Below are 23,503 nucleotides of genomic sequence, written 5' to 3'. Positions count from 1 at the left end.
AACACTATTAACCATTTAGAATGACTGTTCCCAGTGCAGGGGGATTATGGGTACTGTAGTAGGAGAATCCTTAATGAACACCTGCCGGTCTCACCTGTGACAGAGACTTCCTGAGGGTGATGATCTGGGCAGACTGCTCCTGGTCTGACAGAACTGTTTTGATCTTCTCCTTCTCCATGGCAACCGTGTTGAACGCAGACTTCAACAGAGAGTGGACTGCAAAAGACAGCAACCAGAAATCACTTTAAACACACCCTCTGGTTACTTACAACTCTTACTAATGGTTTCCCTATACTTGTAGGGTTTGGACAGGGTAAAGGGACGTGAACGGGGCCGGATTGATGCAGGATCTCACCGGGGCTGAAGCCTCTGAAAAACAATACAAACATCAAAAGCGAGCCTTTTCGAAAAAAGCTTTTTCAATCGCGTCTGTGCCCTGTGGCTCCTTTACTCTCCTTCAAAAGGGGCTGTATTTGGTTTTGTGTGTCGGTTGTTCGGGGAGAATGATAATAAATGTCAAAATGTGCGACTTGTACTAGATTCAATGATTGAAAACATGCAAATGTGCGCATAACCGAACGTGAAGGATCAAGAGGCCCATCGCAAATGCATGCTGACATGGATCTCAAGGACTGCAGAAAAATGGACAAATTGACTCTGGGTTAAAATAACAATTTGAGACCGAGTGCCAGTATTGGACTGATATCCTTCAAAAGGGTGGTGACTGTTATAAAAATTTTGGCAGAGCATGGATCAGCTTTTAGGGGAGTCAACTGAATATTTGGTTCCATCTCAAATGGCAATTATTTGGGTATACTTGAAGTTGTCAGTCAATTCGATCAATTTCTATGTGAACACATTGCAATATATGGGAATGCAGGAAGGAGAAACCCATCTTATCTTTCATCTACCATTTGTAACGACTTTGTGCAGTTGATGGGAGAGAGGATACTCTCAGAAAATAATATCGGAACTTAAAATAAGTAAATATTGACCACCCCAGATGTTTCCCACGTTGATCAGCTGACTTTTATAATGAGATATGTCTCACCTGATGGTTGAGTCCAGGAGCGTTTCATAAACGTCCTTCCTATAACCAGTCACACATGATAATCACTTTGCTACTCAGTTCTGGACGTATTACGGGAGATGGACATTAGTATTGAAAACTGTAGAGGTCAATGTTATGATAACGGCCAGCAACATGTCTGGGATTTACAAAGAGCTGCAATCGCGCATATGAGAGATTAACCCATTGGTAGAGTGGACGCCTTGTGCTGCAATTACTTTGAATTTGGTTGGGGAAAGTAATGTGAACTGCTGCCTTAAGACAGTTGAGTTTTTCACGTTTGTGCAGTCAGTATTTAACTTTTGCTCCAAATCCACTTGGCGATGGCAGATTGTTACATCCAGTTCACAACCAAATGAAAACAGCAAAATTGAAACCCTCAAATCTCTTTCCGTACGAGGTGGTCTGGCCATGCACAAGACAGAAAAGCATTATTCCTCAATTATGCCGATGTTAGTCAGTCTCTTCTAGAAGATCAAACTCTGACAACGAGTATCAAGACTAACTCTATATACCCAAATGGATAAACTTGAGATTGCTTTTCTCTGTAACTTGTGGAACACAATACTCCAACGTTTTTCAGAATACAAGCACTGCACTTCAGGCAGTCCAACTGGAGCTGTCTAACGCTGTTCGTTGGGTGGCCTCAGAGACTTTGTGGCTCCGGGATCAGTATGAGCTGTGAGGCAAAAGGAAAGGACATCACCACGCGTTTCAACGCTTTACAAACCTGACACACAACGACAGAGAATACGAAAATAACACGGCTATGAGTCGTCAGAGGCAGAGCCTGACTGTTGTTTATTGATGACAGGTCAGCAGAAATTTGCCGTCGGTGTGTTCACTGTTGTGACACACTTATTGCCGAGTTGCACTCAACCTTCAGAGGAAATATCAATCTGACCTGATCTTTCCAGATGATGTCGTCCAGTTTAAAGAATTTATCAAAAGTGAGAAAAACACATCTGCCAGGGCATTGCTTCACATGCTGAGTCAGAGAAATGTACAAGCAGTGTTTCCCAATGTTGACATTGCCTTGTGAATATTCTAGACTTTACCTGTTACCAAAGGTTCAGGGGAGTGTTCCTTTTCAAAGATGGCTCTTATCAAAAAGAGATCAACGATGGGACAGGAAAAACTGAACCATTTGACTTATGGCTCTTGCACTTGATTTCAAGGACATAGTTGCAGATTTTGCTGCTCGGAAAAATTAGGAAGAAATCATTTTAAGGTAAGCCATGATGACACTTTTTGTAATAAATGAATGCACTGCATAAGACCTAATGCTTGTCCGCTGGAGACGGCTGGGGAGGCTCTGTCCAGCCAGCTAGTGGTGCCGTATGGTAACTGTCCGTGGTCCTGAATCACTGTGCGTATGGTAACTGTCCGTGGTCCTGAATCACTGTGCGTATGGTAACTGTCCGTGGTCCTGAATCACTGTGCGTATGGTAACTGTCCGTGGTCCTGAATCTCTGTGCGTATGGTAACTGTCCGTGGTCCTGAATCACTGTGCGTATGGTAACTGTCCGTGGTCCTGAATCACTGTGCGTATGGTAACTGTCCGTGGTCCTGAATCACTGTGCGTATGGTATCTGTCCGTGGTCCTGAATCACTGTGCGTATGGTATCTGTCCGTGGTCCTGAATCACTGTGCGTATGGTAACTGCCCGTGGTCCTGAATCACTGTGCGTATGGTAACTGCCCGTGGTCCTGAATCACTGTGCGTATGGTAACTGTCCGTGGTCCTGAATCACTGTGCGTATGGTAACTGTCCTTGGTCCTGAATCACTGTGCGTATGGTAACTGTCCGTGGTCCTGAATCACTGTGCGTATGGTATCTGTCCGTGGTCCTGAATCACTGTGCGTATGGTAACTGTCCGTGGTCCTGAATCACTGTGCGTATGGTAACTGTCCGTGGTCCTGAATCACTGTGCGTATGGTAACTGTCCGTGCCCTGAATCACTGTGCGTATGGTAACTGCCCGTGGTCCTGAATCACTGTGCGTATGGTAACTGTCCGTGGTCCTGAATCACTGTGCGTATGGTAACTGTCCTTGGTCCTGAATCACTGTGCGTATGGTAACTGTCCGTGGTCCTGAATCACTGTGCGTATGGTAACTGTCCGTGGTCCTGAATCACTGTGCGTATGGTAACTGTCCTTGGTCCTGAATCACTGTGCGTATGGTAACTGTCCGTGGTCCTGAATCACTGTGCGTATGGTAACTGTCCGTGGTCCTGAATCAGTAGTGTGACCATGTGGTCTAGCCTAGGTCACGCAACTGTTTGTTATACACTACATGACCAACAGGATGTGGACACCTGCTCGTCGAACATCTCATTCCAAAATCATGGGCATTAATATGGAGTTGGTCCCCCCTTTGCTGCTATAACAGCCTCCACTCTTTCTGGGAAGGCTTTCCACTAGATATTGGAACATTGATGCGGGGTCTTGCTTCAGTCACAAAAGCATTAGTGAGGTCGAGCACTGATGTTGGGCGATTAGGCCTGGCTCGCAGTCAGCATTCCAATTCATCCCAAAGGTGTTCGATGGGGTTGAGGTCAGGGCTCTGTGCAGGCCAGTCATGTTCTTCCACACCGATCTCGACAAACCATTTCTGTATGGACCTCGCTTTGTGCACAGGGGCATTGTCATGCTGAAACAGGAAAGAGCCTGCCCCAAACTGTTACCACAAAGTTGGAAGGACAGAATCGTCTAGAATGTCATTTTATGCTGTAGTGTTAAGATTTCCCTTCACTGGAACTTAGGGGGCCTAGCCCAAACCATGAAAAACTGCCCCAGACCATTATTCATCCTCCACCAAACTTTACAGTTGGCACTATGCATTCGGGCAGGTAGCGTTCTCCTGGCATCCGCCAAACCCAATTTCGTCCGCCGGACTGCCAGATGGTGAAGCGTGATTCATCACGCCAGAGTCCAATGACGGCGAGCTTTACACCACTCCAGCCGACGCTTGGCATTGCGCATGGTGCTCTTAGGCTTGTGTGCGACTCCTCGGCCATGGAAACCCATTTCATGAAGCTCCCGATGAACAGTTATTGTGCTGACGTTGCTTCCAGAGGCAGTTTGGAACTCGGTAGTGAGTGTTGGAACCGAGGACAGACGAGTTTTACCCACTACGCGCTTCAGCACTCGGCGGTCCTGCTCTGTGAGCTTGTGTGGCCTACCACTTTGCGGCTGAGCCATTGTTGCTCCTAGACGTTTCCCCTTCACAATAACAGCACTTACAGTTGATCGGGGAAGCTCTAGCAGGGCAGACATTTTACGAACTGACTTGTTGGAAAGGTGGCATCCTATGACGGTGCCACGTTGAAAGTCACTGAGCTCTTCATTAAGGCCATTCTACTGCCAATGTTTGTCTATGGAGATTGCATGGCTGTGTACTCAATTTTATACAACTGTCAGCAATGGTTGTGGCTGAAATAGCAAAATCCACTAATTTGAAGGGGTGTCCACATACTTCTACGTTTATGCTTTGTGGACTTTACCGGATAGATCTCCGGTTTTAACTGTGATGATTATGAAACACAAACATAACTGTTCTGATTTACTGTGTTGTAACCTAGGCCCCATTTCATTTGTTTATTTAGAGAAGACACACGCCAATAATCCTGGGCCAACACCACATATACACTGCTCAAAAAAATTAAGGGAACACTAAAATAACACATCCTAGATCTGAATGAATGAAATAATCTTATTAAATACTTTTTTCTTTACATAGTTGAATGTGCTGACAACAAAATCACACAAAAATTATCAATGGAAATCAAATTTATCAACCCATGGAGGTCTGGATTTGGAGTCACCCTCAAAATTAAAGTGGAAAACCACACTACAGGCTGATCCAACTTTGATGTAATGTCCTTAAAACAAGTCAAAATTAGGCTCAGTAGTGTGTGTGGCCTCCACGTGCCTGTATAACCTCCCTACAACGCCTGGGCATGCTCCTGATGAGGTGGCGGATGGTCTCCTGAGGGATCTCCTCCCAGACCTGGACTAAAGCATCCGCCAACTCCTGGACAGTCTGTGGTGCAATGTGGCGTTGGTGGATGGAGCGAGACATGATGTCCCAGATGTGCTCAATTGGATTCAGGTCTGGGGAACGGGCGGGCCAGTCCATAGCATCAATGCCTTCCTCTTGCAGGAACTGCTGACACACTCCAGCCACATGAGGTCTAGCATTGTCTTGCATTAGGAGGAACCCAGGGCCAACCGCACCAGCATATGGTCTCACAAGGGGTCTGAGGATCTCATCTCGGTACCTAATGGCAGTCAGGCTACCTCTGGCGAGCACATGGAGGGCTGTGCGGCCCCCTAAAGAAATGCCACCCCACACCATGACTGACCCACCGCCAAACCGGTCATGCTGGAGGATGTTGCAGGCAGCAGAACGTTCTCCATGGCGTCTCCAGACTCTGTCACGTCTGTCACGTGCTCAGTGTGAACCTGCTTTCATCTGTGAAGAGCACAGGGCGCCAGTGGCGAATTTGCCAATCTTGGTGTTCTCTGGCAAATGCCAAAGCGTCCTGCACGGTGTTGGGCTGTAAGCACAACCCCCACCTGTGGACGTCGGGCCCTCATACCACCCTCATGGAGTCTGTTTCTGACCGTTTGAGCAGACACATGCACATTTGTGGCCTACTGGAGGTCATTTTGCAGGGCTCTGGCAGTGCTCCTCCTGCTCCTCCTTGCACAAAGGCGGAGGTAGCAGTCCTGCTGCTGGGTTGTTGCCCTCCTACGGCCTCCTCCATGTCTCCTGATGTACTGGCCTGTCTCCTTGTAGCGCCTCCATGCTCTGGACACTACGCTGACAGACACAGCAAACCTTCTTGCCACAGCTCGCATTGATGTGCCATCCTGGATGAGCTGCACTACCTGAGCCACTTGTGTGGGTTGTAGACTCCGTCTCATGCTACAACTAGAGTGAAAGCACCGCCAGCATTCAAAAGTGACCAAAACATCAGCCAGGAAGCATAGGAACTGAGAAGTGCTCTGTGGTCACCACCTGCAAACCAGTCCTTTATTGGGGGTGTCTTGCTAATTGCCTATAATTTCCACCTGTTGTCTATTCCATTTGCACAACAGCATGTGACATTTATTGTCAATCAGTGTTGCTTCCTAAGTGGACAGTTTGATTTCACAGAAGTGTGATTGACTTGGAGTTACATTGTGTTGTTTAAGTGTTCCCTTTATTTTTTTGAGCAGTGTATTTAATATGTTATAGTAAGAACAGGCATATACTGTAATGAGACAGAATGAAAGAGAACATATCTTTTCCCCAAACAACCTTGCTGACTGTTGCGGGGTGCGCAAAGTGACATTCTGGGCTTTATAAAACAAGTGGTACGAGCAAGAGCAGTGTTTCTCTTTTCTTGGAACTTTGTCTGTGGAATGAAGCATGGCTTATTATTGGCCGTATTTCACAGAGGCGTAGCCTATGAATGCATTTCTAACGGGAGTTAGACCAAACCATTATCTCAACTGGTCTGGTTGGCTTTCCCCCCTAGTAAATTTACCCATGCACCGCTACTGAAGTTAACAAATTGCATCTTTGTGCAGCGATTCGTTAAATTAGGGTGTGCCAGGAGGGTGTGCCGGGGTGGGGGGAGGAGGGGCTCCCAAAAAATAACAAAGCCCCAGGGCCTTTGATTCCTTAATCTGGCCCTGGACGCGAAGTGTAAATAAATGTGTTGGTTGGTGTGGAATTTATTCCAGTGTAGTTAACATGACCTTTCCATCAGTGCAACAGACTGTGTGTGTGTGTGTGTGTGTGTGTGTGTGTGTGTGTGTGTGTGTGTGTGTGTGTGTGTGTGTGTACCTTTCTGAGCGAGGAGGCAGAAGTCCTCCTGTAGTTTGATGTAGTCACCGCCACACTCCATGTTGTCAGGAACCAGGCGAGAGACAGGGGTCTGGAAGTCCACCAGCTCAGCGCACAGGTTGGGGTTGGAGGAGCGGAGGTGCGTGGGAGACATGCTGGCACTCACAGGGAGAGAGGGGACCTGAGAGGAGAAGAGGGAGGGGAGGAGGGGAGAGAGGAGAAGAGTGGAGGAGGAGAGCGAGGAGAGGAGAAGAAGGAGAGGAGGAGAGGGAGGGGAGGAGGAGAGGGAGGAGAGGAGGAGAGGAGGAGAGGACTGTCAGTACCACTTGGAGACTTGGGAATGTAGTAATGTGGTCTACAGATGGAGCTCAAGTTGTGGCTCCATAAGACCCTTCTGCGGTCTCTTCTGCATACACACATAGTCAATAATAGACAGATACTCACTCTGTGTTTGAATCACACCAAGTCTGACAAGTCATATGGGACAGCAAAGCACAGATGAATCTGAGGCTTCGTTCCAACCAAAGTTATTTTTAAGTTCACTTCATTTGCTTTAAAAAAAACAAAGAAAAAATCCTTCCCCTTGTTTCTCCTGGGCTGATGACTCACTCATTCATTAACAACACTGCATATGTATACCAGAGGGCCGCTAGTGAGGAAACAGTTGGTTCTGGGCTTCCTGGTGAGGAAACAGTTGGTTCTGGGCTTCCTGGTGAGGAAACAGTTGGTTCTGGGCTTCCTGGTGAGGAAACGGTTGGTTCTGGGCTACCTGGTGAGGAAACGGTTGGTTCTGGGCTACCTGGTGAGGAAACGGTTGGTTCTGGGCTACCTGGTGAGGAAACAGTTGGTTCTGGGCTTCCTGGTGAGGAAACGGTTGGTTCTGGGCTACCTGGTGAGGAAACGGTTGGTTCTGGGCTACCTAATCTACCAGAACACCCGTAGTGATAAGAACTCAGTATAATGAAGGAAAAGGCTTTTAAACTGTTGCCATAGGTAATTGGGAGAGTTAAAAAAAAAATACCGTAATATGAATTCAAAAGCATGATTAGCCTTCTCCTGAAGCTTTACAGAGTGTTAAAAGTAAATTGGGTAATTTAGTAAACCTGAGAAGAAGGTATTGTACAGCCCCAAAAAGGTGTGTGGTTCAGGCTTTGTATTATACAAAAGGACATTGAGAGCAGATAACCGAAGACGTTCTCTGCCCTGACATATAATTGCATAACGTACAGTTGTGACTATAACTACTGTTCCCCGAAGGAGGGAAACGAGGTACAACACAGCTATTAGGAGTTTGCTTGCTAGCGCCCTCTGCTGAAGAACATTAGAATCACACCTGACAAGGTCAATGAATGCCGTGCCTCACCGGAAACTCCCCCCGCCTTCCACAGGGGATAAACTCAAGGCACGGATTCATTCCTTCAGTTCAGTGCCGCTCTTCACCGAGCCCAGAACTGGGCGGCGCTGGGCCGAACAGGTCTTGTACCTCGCTTCTCCTTCAGGGAACAGCAGGTATAGCCATAACTGTACGTTCCCTTTTGGGGATATGAAATCACGCCCCCAAGCCGACCCCAGTGGACACCAAATGAAATGGTGGCCCACAACACACCACCCAGAGTCCAACCCGACAGGTAAACCCCCTGGTATCCGGGTATTGCGCAATCTGCACGCTGCCTAAGGACCCTCTCCTGCCCCAGCGGTAAGCACTCTGTGGGCTACACTGGGAGCAGTGTCATCCAAGCGATAAAGCCTCACAAAAGTGTGTGGCGATGCCCAACTCGCCGTAGCACACATACCTCCTACAGGCAACCCTTTAAACAACGCCCATGAGGCCGCCAGACCCCTGGTAGAGTGGGCGCATACACCATCAGGTAATTCCTGCCTTTTGCTGTCCTATGCCAGAGAAAACAGCCTCCACAATCCAATGGGAGAGACGCCGCTTATAAAGCGCTCTACCACGAGACGGATGATCAAAACAGACAAAAAGTTAGTCACACAAACGGACACCCCTGGTGGTAACGGTCGTACTGGACACAAGGCGTGCAACCTCCGCTGCTCCTTAGAAGCAAACGTCATGACTTTAGGGTCAAAGGTCACATTAGGACGCAACGTCACCTTAGAGTTGCCAAGGGCGAACTTCATTCAGGAGGGTGCCCTTGCAGACTGTATAGTAGCAATAATGTTCAGAGGTAAATGCCTTGCCATCAGATTGGACCCTTCAGGGGCCAAGCCCACAAATTCCAAATCTCCGGCCCGCCAGACCTGCCCGTGCACCTGGGACAACAGGTCCCTGCGCAATGGGAGTTGCCACGGGTCCCCGCCTAAAAGGATGATCCCCATGAACCAAGGTCGTTTGGGCCAACAGGGAGCCACAAGGATCAAGGGCAAGCCCTCCCGACGCACCGTCTACAGTGTGGGCTGAATCAAATCCACAGGGGGAAACGCGTAAAGGAGGGTCAAAGGCCACTGGTGCGTGAGAGCATCCATTTCCAAAAGAGCACCCATGTCCCTTATCTAGAAAAACAGCCATTTTCTCGCGATGCGTAAAGATCTACATCAGCCCTGCCTAACATTTCCCATCTCTAGGAGACTACCCAGGGGAACAGCCTCCACTCCCGAGAGCGGGGGCCCCCCTCGGATAGCGAATAGCGTCACCTGGAGCGAGGGAAAGTGCCCACTGCTCCACAGCAGTAGGGAGCGAGACAAGGTTAAGAGGGTTCGAGACCGCACCCCTCCCTGCCTGTTGATGTACGCCACCACTGTCCTGTTGATGTACGCCACCACTGTCCTGTTGATGTACGCCACCACTGTCCTGTTGATGTACGCCACCACTGTCCTGTTGATGTACGCCACCACTGTCCTGTTGATGTACGCCACCACTGTCCTGTTGATGTACGCCACCACTGTCCTGTTGATGTACGCCACCACTGTCCTGTTGATGTACGCCACCACTGTCCTGTTGATGTACGCCACCACTGTCCTGTTGATGTACGCCACCACTGTCCTGTTGATGTACGCCACCACTGTCCTGTTGATGTACGCCACCACTGTCCTGTTGATGTACGCCACCACTGTCCTGTTGATGTACGCCACCACTGTCCTGTTGATGTACGCCACCACTGTCCTGTTGATGTACGCCACCACTGTCCTGTTGATGCTCGCCACCACTGTCCTGTTGATGTCGCCACCACTGTCCTGTTGATGTACGCCACCACTGTCCTGTTGATGTACGCCACCACTGTCCTGTTGATGTACGCCACCACTGTCCTGTTGATGTACGCCACCACTGTCCTGTTGATGTACGCCACCACTGTCCTGTTGATGTACGCCACCACTGTCCTGTTGATGTACGCCACCACTGTCCTGTTGATGTACGCCACCACTGTCCTGTTGATGTACGCCACCACTGTCCTGTTGATGTACGCCACCACTGTCCTGTTGATGTACGCCACCACTGTCCTGTTGATGTACGCCACCACTGTCCTGTTGATGTACGCCACCACTGTCCTGTTGATGTACGCCACCACTGTCCTGTTGATGTACGCCACCACTGTCCTGTTGATGTACGCCACCACTGTCCTGTTGATGTACGCCACCACTGTCCTGTTGATGTACGCCACCACTGTCCTGTTGATGTACGCCACCACTGTCCTGTTGATGTACGCCACCACTGTCCTGTTGATGTACGCCACCACTGTCCTGTTGATGTACGCCACCACTGTCCTGTTGATGTACGCCACCACTGTCCTGTTGATGTACGCCACCACTGTCCTGTTGATGTACGCCACCACTGTCCTGTTGATGTACGCCACCACTGTCCTGTTGATGTACGCCACCACTGTCCTGTTGATGTACGCCACCACTGTCCTGTTGATGTACGCCACCACTGTCCTGTTGATGTACGCCACCACTGTCCTGTTGATGTACGCCACCACTGTCCTGTTGATGTACGCCACCACTGTCCTGTTGATGTACGCCACCACTGTCCTGTTGATGTACGCCACCACTGTCCTGTTGATGTACGCCACCACTGTCCTGTTGATGTACGCCACCACTGTCCTGTTGATGTACGCCACCACTGTCCTGTTGATGTACGCCACCACTGTCCTGTTGATGTACGCCACCACTGTCCTGTTGATGTACGCCACCACTGTCCTGTTGATGTACGCCACCACTGTCCCTGTTGATGTACGCCACCACTGTCCTGTTGATGTACGCCACCACTGTCCTGTTGATGTACGCCACCACTGTCCTGTTGATGTACGCCACCACTGTCCTGTTGATGTACGCCACCACTGTCCTGTTGATGTACGCCACCACTGTCCTGTTGATGTACGCCACCACTGTCCTGTTGATGTACGCCACCACTGTCCTGTTGATGTACGCCACCACTGTCCTGTTGATGTACGCCACCACTGTCCTGTTGATGTACGCCACCACTGTCCTGTTGATGTACGCCACCACTGTCCTGTTGATGTACGCCACCACTGTCCTGTTGATGTACGCCACCACTGTCCTGTTGATGTACGCCACCACTGTCCTGTTGATGTACGCCACCACTGTCCTGTTGATGTACGCCACCACTGTCCTGTTGATGTACGCCACCACTGTCCTGTTGATGTACGCCACCACTGTCCTGTTGATGTACGCCACCACTGTCCTGTTGATGTACGCCACCACTGTCCTGTTGATGTACGCCACCACTGTCCTGTTGATGTACGCCACCACTGTCCTGTTGTCGGGCCTGACCAGCTGAACTGTCAACAAGAAAACACCTGAGCGCTACGTACACCCTCTGCAACACTGTCCACAACCCCCCGAATTGAGATGACCTCGCACAGCGCACCCCCCCCTCCATACGTCTGTCATCATCAGCTTGAGGGATATAACTCAACTCTTTTAATTAAGCTCACATGTGGAGTACAACACTCTTGACTCCCGTAAGGGGTGGAACTTGGGGTAGAAACAATATGTTTAAGTGCAGACGTTTGCCTGAAGCCTGGTCCACTCTGGGTTCGTTTTTTTGTTGTTGCTACCAGTGGCGATTGGCCGTGCCACTAAGGGGTACTGTTGTCACAGCGAACATCTGGGGAGGGGGTCAAGGGGGGACCCCAGCCAGTGCCGCCACCCTTCTCATCGTGCTAGGTGCGCGGGTGCTGCTGCCTCCCCAGCTACGCAGAGGGACCAGCATTCACTTCACCCTTGGGAGTAAAACGGCGCCTGTGCCAAGCGGACTGGTGCTGCTCTTGTGGAACAAGACAGGCAGGAACAGACTTGGGGTTGGACCCGGAAGCCGGGGCCTCTGTCTGCAGACCCTCTAGAAGACAATGCCGCCGCAGCAGCGAAGGTCCCCCGAGGAAGGAAGACGCACAGCGCCACCTACTGCTTCTTCTTCTTCTCCTCAAAAAGAGACTGCATAGACTCCAGGGCCGAGACGAACAACCCCGTAGGAGAAATCAGCTCATCCAAGAACAACTGCCTGTCCCGATACGCCTTGTAAAGCCTTCTGAGCTCAATTTCGAGTCTCATAGCAAAGGGGCTGAATACTTATGTAAATAAGGTATTTCTGTTTTTTATTTGTACTACTGTAAATTAGCTAAAATTTCTAAAAACCTGTTTTCACTTTTGTCATTATGGGGTATTGTGTGTAGATTGATGAGGATTTTTATTTATTTAAATACATTTTAGAATAAGGCTGTAACGTAACAAAATGTTGAAAAGGTCATGGGGTGTGAGTACTTTCCGAATGCCCTGTAACTATGTGTGTGAGAGAGAGACTGGAAATCTAAGAAATAAGAGGTACCTGAAGCTGAAGCTGCCATTTTGAATCTTTGCAGACACTTTTTGTTCTCCATCTTCTGTTCATGCGCTTGTCTTTCTTTGACATGGCTACACAATTGGTCTTCATAACAAACACGGATGAGAATATGAGAGGTGGTTAATAGGACATGCAAAGCAGCAATGACAGTTCACACACACACACACACACACACACACACACACACACACACACACACACATCGTTAGCTATGAAATGGAGGATGGTATCATCTCCACACAATTGAATAAAAAAAATATATGACTTTATATTAAAGAAATGTTACGATTCAAAGCAAATGTCAAAACATTCAAAGTCTGTTGAATGATCTTAATCAAATGCAATTTGTTATACATCGATTGGAAAGCGACAAAAGCAACAATGAATAATGTGAGTATTTGAGTGTGTTGATGTACAGTGACAGAGATGGTGGCTGTGTTGAAAATGGATTGGGCCTCACACAGCCTGACCATGAGGTCCAGACACACCTCCCATCATCGCCTGGGCAACAAGGAATCAGCCCCTCCCCTCCCTCAGGAAAGAGCGAGACTAACCACTCAGACTGCTGTGATTAAACTCCCTACTCCTTCTGTGGGTTTGTTTCAAGTTTCAAGTTTTATTAGTCGTATGTATAGGATACACGTGGTGTACACCGTCCAACAGGATACACGTGGTGTACACCATCCAACAGGATACACGTGGTGTTCACCATCCAACAGGATACACGTGGTGTCCACCGTCCAACAGGATACACGTGGTGTACACCCTCCAACAGGATACACGTGGTGTACACCCTCCAACAGGATACACGTGGTGTTCACCCTCCAACAGGATACACGTGGTGTACACCCTCCAACAGGATACACGTGGTGTTCACCCTCCAACAGGATACACGTGGTGTACACCGTCCAACAGGATACACGTGGTGTACACCATCCAACAGGATACACGTGGTGTACACCATCCAACAGGATACACGTGGTGTTCACCGTCCAACAGGATACACGTGGTGTACACCATCCAACAGGATACACGTGGTGTACACCATCCAACAGGATACACGTGGTGTACACCATCCAACAGGATACACGTGGTGTACACCCTCCAACAGGATACACGTGGTGTACACCGTCCAACAGGATACACGTGGTGTACACCGTCCAACAGGATACACGTGGTGTACACCGTCCAACAGGATACACGTGGTGTACACCATCCAACAGGATACACGTGGTGTTCACCGTCCAACAGGATACACGTGGTGTTCACCGTCCAACAGGATACACGTGGTGTCCACCGTCCAACAGGATACACGTGGTGTTCACCATCCAACAGGATACACGTGGTGTACACCGTCCAACAGGATACACGTGGTGTTCACCGTCCAACAGGATACACGTGGTGTACACCCTCCAACAGGATACACGTGGTGTTCACCGTCCAACAGGATACACGTGGTGTTCACCGTCCAACAGGATACACGTGGTGTACACCAGTGTTACTCACCATTTTTGGGGTTGAGACAATCATTCGGAGGGCCGCACAGATCTTTAATTTGTTGTACTTTTTCTTCCAATATTATCAATTATCAATTGAGAGCAAATTCAGAGCAATAGAGCACATGCAATTGATTTGATGTGCAGGACATCACAAATATATACATCCACACATCAAACAGGCTACATCACATGTATAAGGCCCATATTAAGGGTTACCTCAGGAGTTGGATGAGCGAAAAATGTTCCTTCTGCTCCTTGACTGAATTCATTTTAAATGTATAGTCTGTTGTTGCTATCCTTGTGAGGCAATCCAGGTGTCCATCGGTCAGTCAGTTTCTCTGTTTTTGTTTCACAATGTTCACTGTTGAAAATATTGCTTCACATGAATAAGTGCTGACAAAAAATCTAAAAAATCTAAAAACCTGTTTTTGAAAAATAGGAAAATCATGCGAGCCGCAAATTAAGGGCTCACGGGCCGCGCAATGAGTACCACTGGTGTACACCCTCCAACAGGATACACAATGGGATACATCGTCCAACGAAATGCTTACTTGCAGGTTCCTTCTCGACAATGCAACAACAATAAGAAATAGTAAAAGATAATAGGAACACAAAGTAAATGTCTCAGTAGAATAGAATACACATTTTAGCATAAGTATAATACAGGAAGACACAATTTATAGTCCAATATTTAGACATGTATCAGAGAAAGGGGGGATTGGGGGCAAGTGTTTAAATTGTGCAGTATTTAGCAATCATAATAAGAGTCTGGTAGCAGCAGTTGTGATGTGTGTGTAGCATGAATTAATGTGTGTGTGTGTGTGTGTGGATGTGTGCGTGAGTGAGTGAGTGCATGGGTGTGTGAGTGAGTGAGTGAGTGAGTGAGTGAGTGAGTGCGTGCATGGGTGTGTGCGTGAGTGAGTGAGTGAGTGAGTGAGTGAGTGAGTGAGTGCGTGGGTGTGTGCGTGAGTGAGTGAGTGAGTGAGTGAGTGAGTGCGTGCGTGGGTGTGTGCGTGAGTGAGTGAGTGAGTGAGTGAGTGAGTGCGTGGGTGTGTGCGTGAGTGAGTGAGTGAGTGAGTGAGTGAGTGAGTGCGTGCGTGGGTGTGTGCGTGAGTGAGTGAGTGAGTGAGTGAGTGAGTGAGTGCGTGGGTGTGTGCTAAGGTGCAGAGAACCAGAGCAGGGGGTCAGTCCAGTTCAAGTGTTCAGCAGTCTGATGGCTTGTAGATATAAACTGTCTCTGAGCCTGTTGGTATCAGACCTTACGCTCTGATACCGTCTGCCTTGACGGTAAAGGGACTGAACAGCTCGTGGCTGGGGTGTGTGTGTTACCTGCATGTCAGTGAAATTGGGCGCTGACTGGGTCCTCTGTAGGATCTCCAGGCTCTGCAGTAACCTGCTCAGCTCAATCAGGCTGGACTGGCAGCGGGCGAGCTCTGGGAAGAAACAGCACAAGGACATGTGTCACATTGGAAGGCCACGTCAGACCCGATGAAGTGAATGTGACTCAATGCTGTGCTTAACAGATGAGAGAACAATTACGGAAAAACAAATGTCCTTATTAGTTTAACAAAGTGGAATAATATGACAAACAGGTGCTACTATCAGGATATATTGTAAATCCGTCATACCAGGGCATGGGGATCATATACCATCATACCAGGGCATGGGGATCATATACCATCATACCAGGGCATGGGGATCATATACCATCATACCAGGGCATGGGGATCATATACCATCATACCAGGGCATGGGGATCATATACCATCATACCAGGGCATGGGGATCATATAACATCATACCAGGGCATGGGGAACATATACCATAATACCAGGGCATGGGGAACATATACGATAATACCAGGGCATGGGGAACATATACCATCATACCAGGGCATGGGGAACATATACCATAATACCAGGGCATGGGGAACATATACCATAATACCAGGGCATGGGGAACATATACCATAATACCAGGGCATGGGGAACATATACCATAATACCAGGGCATGGGGATCATATACCATAATACCAGGGCATGGGGATCATATACCATAATACCAGGGCATGGGGATCATATACCATCATACCAGGGCATGGGGATCATATACCATCATACCAGGGCATGGGGAACATATACCATCATACCAGGGCATGGGGAACATATACCATAATACCAGGGCATGGGGAACATATACCATAATACCAGGGCATGGGGAACATATACCATAATACCAGGGCATGGGGAACATATACCATAATACCAGGGCATGGGGATCATATACCATAATACCAGGGCATGGGGAACATATACCATAATACCAGGGCATGGGGAACATATACCATAATACCAGGGCATGGGGAGAATATACCATCATACCCCACAAGACATGCCACCAGAGGTCTCTTCACAATCCCCAAGTCCAGAACAGACTATGGCAGGCGCACAGTACTACATAGAGGCGGCAGGTAGCCTAGTGGGTAAGAGCGTTGTGCCAGTAACCGAAAGGTCGCTGGTTCTAATCCCTGAGCCGACAAGGTGAAAAATCTGCCGATGTGCCCTTAAGCAAGGCACTTAACCCTAATTGCTCCTGTAAGTCGCTCTGGATAAGAGCGTCTGCTAAATGACTAAAATGTAAAAATGTAATAGAGCCATGACTACATGAAACTCTATTCCATGTCAAGTGACTCGTGCAAGCAGTAAAATTAGATTTAAAAAACAGATAAAAATACACCTTATGGAACAGCGGGGACTGTGAAGCAACACAAACATAGGCACAGACACATGCATACACACACGTACACATGTATTTTGTGTTGTAGATATGTGGTAGTAGAGTAGTGGCTTGAGGGAACACACTTAATATGTTGTGAAATGTAATGTTTATAAAATGGTATAACTGCCTTAATCTTGCTGGACCCCAGGAATAGGAGTTGCTGCCTTGGCAGGAACTAATGGGGATCCATAATAAATACAAATATGCCATCATTTGAATACAGTTCCATCATATGAATACAGTACATCTTCCACTACTGGCAGGGAAAGGGAAATTTATTGCTGACCCTTGTCAGTGAGGAAGAGAGGGAGAGAGTGAGGAAGAGAGAGAGGGAGAGAGGAAGGAAGAGAGGAAGAGAGAGAGGAAGAGAGGGAGGAAGAGAGGGAGGGAGAGAGGGAGGGGGAGAGGGAGGGAGAGAGAGAGGGAGGAAGAGAGGGAGAGAGGGAGGAAGAGAGGGAGGAAGAGAGAGAGGGAGAGAGAGAGGGAGAGAGGAAGGAAGAGAGGAAGGAAGAGGGAGAGAGGAAGGAAGAGGGAGAGAGGGAGGAAGAGGGAGAGAGGGAGGAAGAGGGAGAGAGGGAGGAAGAGGGAGGGAGAGAGGGAGGAAGAGAGAGAGGGAGAGAGGGAGGGAGAGAGGGAGGGAGAGAGGGAGGGAGGAAGAGAGGGAGAGAGGGAGGAAGAGAGGGAGGGAGAGAGAGAGGGAGAGAGGGCGGGAGAGAGAGAGGGAGAGAGGAAGGAAGAGAGGAAGGAAGAGGGAGAGAGGAAGGAAGAGGGAGAGAGGGAGGAAGAGGGAGAGGGAGAGAGGAAGAGAGGAAAGAAGAGGGAGAGAGGGAGGAAGAGAGGGAGGGAGAGAGGAAGAGAGGAAAGAAGAGGGAGAGAGGGAGGAAGAGAGGGAGGAAGAGTGAGAGGGAGAGAGGGAGAGAGGGAGAGAGGAAAGAATATGGAGAGAGGGAGGAAGAGAGGGAGGAAGAGAGGGAGGAAGAGAGGGAGGAAGAGAGGGAGGAAGAGAGAGAGGAAGAGAGGGAGGAAGAGAGGGAGGGAGAGAGAGAGGGAGAGAGGAAGAGGGAGAGAGGGAGGAAGAGAGAGAGGGAGAGAGGAAGAGGGAGAGAGGGAGGAAGAGAGGGAGGAAGAGAGGAAGGAAGAGAGGGAGAAAGAGAGAGAGAGGGAGGAAGAGAGGAAGGAATAGAGGGAGGAAGAGTGAGAGAGAGAGGAGGAGAGGGAAAGAGGGAGGAAAAGAGAGAGGGAGAGAGGAAGGAATAGAGGGAGGAAGAGCGTGAGGAAGAGAGAGAGAGGGAGGAAGAGAGGAAGGAAGAGAGGAAGGAAGAGAGAGAGGGAAGAAGAGAGGGAGAGAGGGATGAAAAGAGGAAAGAAGAGAGTGAGAGAGGGAAGGGGCACTTACCCTCTGTACACTTGTCCATCTCCTCCGACTCCTGGAGCCATGCGGCCACCTTGCTCTGTCCGTCACTGTAGGAGGCAGGCAGGCTGCTCCTGCTACTGGGGGCTGGGGGGGACTGCCATGGTGGGAGGCTGGTTCTGCTACTGGGGGGCTGGGGGACTGCCATGGTGGGAGACTGGTTCTGCTACTGGGGGCTGGGGGGGACTGCCATGGTGGGAGGCTGGTTCTGCTACTGGGGGCTGGGGGGGACTGCCATGGTGGGAGACTGGTTCTGCTACTGGGGGCTGGGGGGGGACTGCCATGGTGGGAGACTGGTTCTGCTACTGGGGGGCTGGGGGACTGCCATGGTGGGAGGCTGGTTCTGCTACTGGGGGCTGGGGGGGACTGCCATGGTGGGAGGCTGGTTCTGCTACTGGGGGCTGGGGGGGACTGCCATGGTGGGAGACTGGTTCTGCTACTGGGGGCTGGGGGGGACTGCCATGGTGGGAGGCTGGTGGGTTTGGTCTGCTGGAGGACATGGAGAGAGACAAAGGGGTTAGTTAGTTAAGACACCTCAGTCTAGAACACCTGTATAACACACATGAGATGTGATAAAAACATTATGTTTCAGGCTTGCCAGGAGAAAGTTTAAGATAATTCCATGCTTTCTAAGAGAAATCCGTATAATAGCTGAAGAAAAGGACAAGATATAGTATGTGGGCCACAACTCTAAATGTCCAACCACTAAAGACATCCCTTCTGCATCAACATCACTTCAAAGCAGCAGATGTTTACTGACTCAGTCTCAGGCCCTGTGAGAGTGCTGATCAGTAGGAGGCCATGCAGGCTCAGACCAGGCTCAGACCAGGCTCAGACCAGGCTCAGACCAGGCCCAGACCAGGCTCAGACCAGGCCCAGACCAGGCTCAGACCAGGCCCATACCAGGCTCAGACCAGGCCCAGACCAGGCTCAGACCAGGCCCATACCAGGCTCAGACCAGGCCCAGACCAGGCTCAGACCAGGCCCAGAGCCAGGCTCAGACCAGGCCCATACCAGGCTCAGACCAGGCCCATACCAGGCTCAGACCAGGCCCAGAGCCAGACCCAGAGCCAGGCTCAGACCAGGCTCAGACCAGGCTCAGACCAGGCCCAGACCAGGCTCAGACCAGGCCCAGACCAGGCTCAGACCAGGCCCAGAGCCAGACCCAGAGCCAGGCTCAGACCAGGCCCAGACCAGGCTCAGACCAGGCCCAGAGCCAGACCCAGAGCCAGGCTCAGACCAGGCCCAGACCAGGCCCAGAGCCAGACCCAGAGCCAGGCTCAGACCAGGCTCAGACCAGGCCCAGACCAGGCTCAGACCAGGCCCATACCAGGATCAGACCAGGCCCAGAGCCAGACCCAGAGCCAGGCTCAGACCAGGCTCAGACCAGGCCCAGACCAGGCCCATACCAGGCTCAGACCAGGCCTAGAGCCAGACCCAGACCCAGCTGCTCTGAATACAGGCCTGTTTGACGTCCTAATGGATTCAGTCTGCCAGCTGCTCTGAATACAGGCCTGTTTGACGTCCTAATGGATTCAGTCTGCCAGCTGCTCTGAATACAGGCCTGTTTGACGTCCTAATGGATTCAGTCTGCCAGCTGCTCTGAATACAGGCCTGTTTGACGTCCTAATGGATTCAGTCTGCCAGCTGCTCTGAATACAGGCCTGTTTGACGTCCTAATGGATTCAGTCTGCCAGCTGCTCTGAATACAGGCCTGTTTGACGTCCTAATGGATTCAGTCTGCCAGCTGCTCTGAATACAGGCCTGTTTGACGCCTAATGGATTCAGTCTGCCAGCTGCTCTGAATACAGGCCTGTTTGACGCCCCTAATGGATTCAGTCTGCCAGCTGCTCTGAATACAGGCCTGTTTGACGTCCTAATGGATTCAGTCTGCCAGCTGCTCTGAATACAGGCCTGTTTGACGTCCTAATGGATTCAGTCTGCCAGCTGCTCTGAATACAGGCCTGTTTGACGTCCTAATGGATTCAGTCTGCCAGCTGCTCTGAATACAGGCCTGTTTGACGTCCTAATGGATTCAGTCTGCCAGCTGCTCTGAATACAGGCCTGTTTGACGTCCTAATGGATTCAGTCTGCCAGCTGCTCTGAATACAGGCCTGTTTGACGTCCTAATGGATTCAGTCTGCCAGCTGCTCTGAATACAGGCCTGTTTGACGCCCTAATGGATTCAGTCTGCCAGCTGCTCTGAATACAGGCCTGTTTGACGTCCTAATGGATTCAGTCTGCCAGCTGCTCTGAATACAGGCCTGTTTGACGTCCTAATGGATTCAGTCTGCCAGCTGCTCTGAATACAGGCCTGTTTGACGTCCTAATGGATTCAGTCTGCCAGCTGCTCTGAATACAGGCCTGTTTGACGTCCTAATGGATTCAGTCTGCCAGCTGCTCTGAATACAGGCCTGTTTGACGTCCTAATGGATTCAGTCTGCCAGCTGCTCTGAATACAGGCCTGTTTGACGTCCTAATGGATTCAGTCTGCCAGCTGCTCTGAATACAGGCCTGTTTGACGTCCTAATGGATTCAGTCTGCCAGCTGCTCTGAATACAGGCCTGTTTGACGCCTCTAATGGATTCAGTCTGCCAGCTGCTCTGAATACAGGCCTGTTTGACGTCCTAATGGATTCAGTCTGCCAGCTGCTCTGAATACAGGCCTGTTTGACGCCCTAATGGATTCAGTCTGCCAGCTGCTCTGAATACAGGCCTGTTTGACGTCCTAATGGATTCAGTCTGCCAGCTGCTCTGAATACAGGCCTGTTTGACGTCCTAATGGATTCAGTCTGCCAGCTGCTCTGAATACAGGCCTGTTTGACGTCCTAATGGATTCAGTCTGCCAGCTGCTCTGAATACAGGCCTGTTTGACGTCCTAATGGATTCAGTCTGCCAGCTGCTCTGAATACAGGCCTGTTTGACGCCCTAATGGATTCAGTCTGCCAGCTGCTCTGAATACAGGCCTGTTTGACGTCCTAATGGATTCAGTCTGCCAGCTGCTCTGAATACAGGCCTGTTTGACGTCCTAATGGATTCAGTCTGCCAGCTGCTCTGAATACAGGCCTGTTTGACGTCCTAATGGATTCAGTCTGCCAGCTGCTCTGAATACAGGCCTGTTTGACGTCCTAATGGATTCAGTCTGCCAGCTGCTCTGAATACAGGCCTGTTTGACGTCCTAATGGATTCAGTCTGCCAGCTGCTCTGAATACAGGCCTGTTTGACGTCCTAATGGATTCAGTCTGCCAGCTGCTCTGAATACAGGCCTGTTTGACGCCCTAATGGATTCAGTCTGCCAGCTGCTCTGAATACAGGCCTGTTTGACGTCCTAATGGATTCAGTCTGCCAGCTGCTCTGAATACAGGCCTGTTTGACGTCCCTAATGGATTCAGTCTGCCAGCTGCTCTGAATACAGGCCTGTTTGACGCCTAATGGATTCAGTCTGCCAGCTGCTCTGAATACAGGCCTGTTTGACGTCCTAATGGATTCAGTCTGCCAGCTGCTCTGAATACAGGCCTGTTTGACGTCCTAATGGATTCAGTCTGCCAGCTGCTCTGAATACAGGCCTGTTTGACGTCCCTAATGGATTCAGTCTGCCAGCTGCTCTGAATACAGGCCTGTTTGACGTCCTAATGGATTCAGTCTGCCAGCTGCTCTGAATACAGGCCTGTTTGACGTCCTAATGGATTCAGTCTGCCAGCTGCTCTGAATACAGGCCTGTTTGACGTCCTAATGGATTCAGTCCAGACTCTCCTCTCCCTGGGGACATTGTGTTTGTCTTAACACATTCACAGACAAATATAAGGTGACACAGCATTACCCACAGCATTACCCACAGCATTACCCACAGCATTACCCACAGCATTACCCACTGTAATTACCCACAGCATTACCCACTGTAATTACCCACTGTAATTACCCACAGCATTACCCACAGCATTACCCACAGCATTACCCACTGCATTACCCACTGCATTACCCACTGCATTACCCACAGCATTACCCACTGCATTACCCACTGCATTACCCACAGCATTACCCACAGCATTACCCACTGCATTACCCACTGCATTACCCACAGCATTACCCACAGCATTACCCACAGCATTGCCCACAGCATTGCCCACAGCATTACCCACTGCATTACCCACTGTAATTACCCACTGTAATTATCCACAGCATTACCCACTGTAATTACCCACAGCGTACACACTGTAATTACCCACTGTAATTACCCACAGCATTACCCACTGTAATTACCCACTGTAGTTACCCACAGCATTACCCACAATATTACCCACTGTAATTGCCCACAGCATTACCCACTGTAATTACCCACAGCATTACCCACTGTAATTACTCACTGCATTACCCACTGTAATTACCCACAGCATTACCCACTGTAATTACTTACAGCATTACCCACTGTAATTACTTACAGCATTACCCATTAAGGCCATATTGGATTTAGATTCAGAGCCATTAGTCTCATAATTAGCTTAGTAACTGAACAGGGCTGTTAGTAGTAATAGAACCAGTCACAAATTAAAATGTTGAGTGGCTGTATACTGAAAAGTTAATAGCTTTGAATGTGGGTCAGACAGAAAAGAGCTCATCTTACCACAGCAGAGAACAACTGTGCTCAGCTAACTGACAGGGAAGAGGCGCTAACCGACAGGGAAGAGGCGCTAACCGACAGGGAAGAGGAGCCAACCGACAGGAAAGAGCAGCTAACCACCAGGGAAGAGGAGCCAACCGACAGGGAAGAGGAGCCAACCGACAGGGAAGAGGAGCCAACCGACAGGGAAGAGGCGCCAACCGACAGGGAAGAGGCGCCAACCGACAGGGAAGAGGCGCCAATCGACAGGGAAGAGGAGCCAACCGACAGGGAAGAGGAGCCAACCGACAGCGAAGAGAGCTAACCGACAGGGAAGAGGAGCCAACCGACAGGGAAGAGGAGCCAACCGACAGGGAAGGGAGCTAACCGACAGGGAAGAGGCGCTAACCGACAGGGAAGAGGCGCTAACCGACAGGGAAGAGGAGCCAACCGACAGGGAAGAGGAGCCAACCGACAGGGAAGAGGAGCCAACCGA

The 23,503-nt window shown here is 49.8% G+C and overlaps 1 protein-coding gene across 1 annotated transcript in view; it reads right to left on the bottom strand.

Annotated features, from left to right (window-relative positions):
• The window catches only part of LOC121555035 (oxysterol-binding protein-related protein 6-like), a 63,832-nt gene that overhangs the window by 18,743 nt on the left and 21,586 nt on the right, over positions 1–23,503 (bottom strand). Inside the window, exons 7-10 of the mRNA XM_045212080.1 lie at positions 18,397–18,485; positions 15,551–15,654; positions 6,908–7,088; positions 95–216 (exon numbers count right to left, since the gene is read on the bottom strand). Of these exons, the coding sequence (XP_045068015.1) occupies positions 95–216; positions 6,908–7,088; positions 15,551–15,654; positions 18,397–18,485 (496 nt within the window). The remainder of the gene's footprint in view (positions 1–94; positions 217–6,907; positions 7,089–15,550; positions 15,655–18,396; positions 18,486–23,503) is intronic.

The sequence above is a fragment of the Coregonus clupeaformis genome, chromosome 40, assembly GCF_020615455.1.
Source record: "Coregonus clupeaformis isolate EN_2021a chromosome 40, ASM2061545v1, whole genome shotgun sequence".
NCBI classification, from domain to species: Eukaryota; Metazoa; Chordata; class Actinopteri; order Salmoniformes; family Salmonidae; genus Coregonus; species Coregonus clupeaformis.
This window is presented reverse-complemented; position numbering and strand designations above follow the sequence as displayed.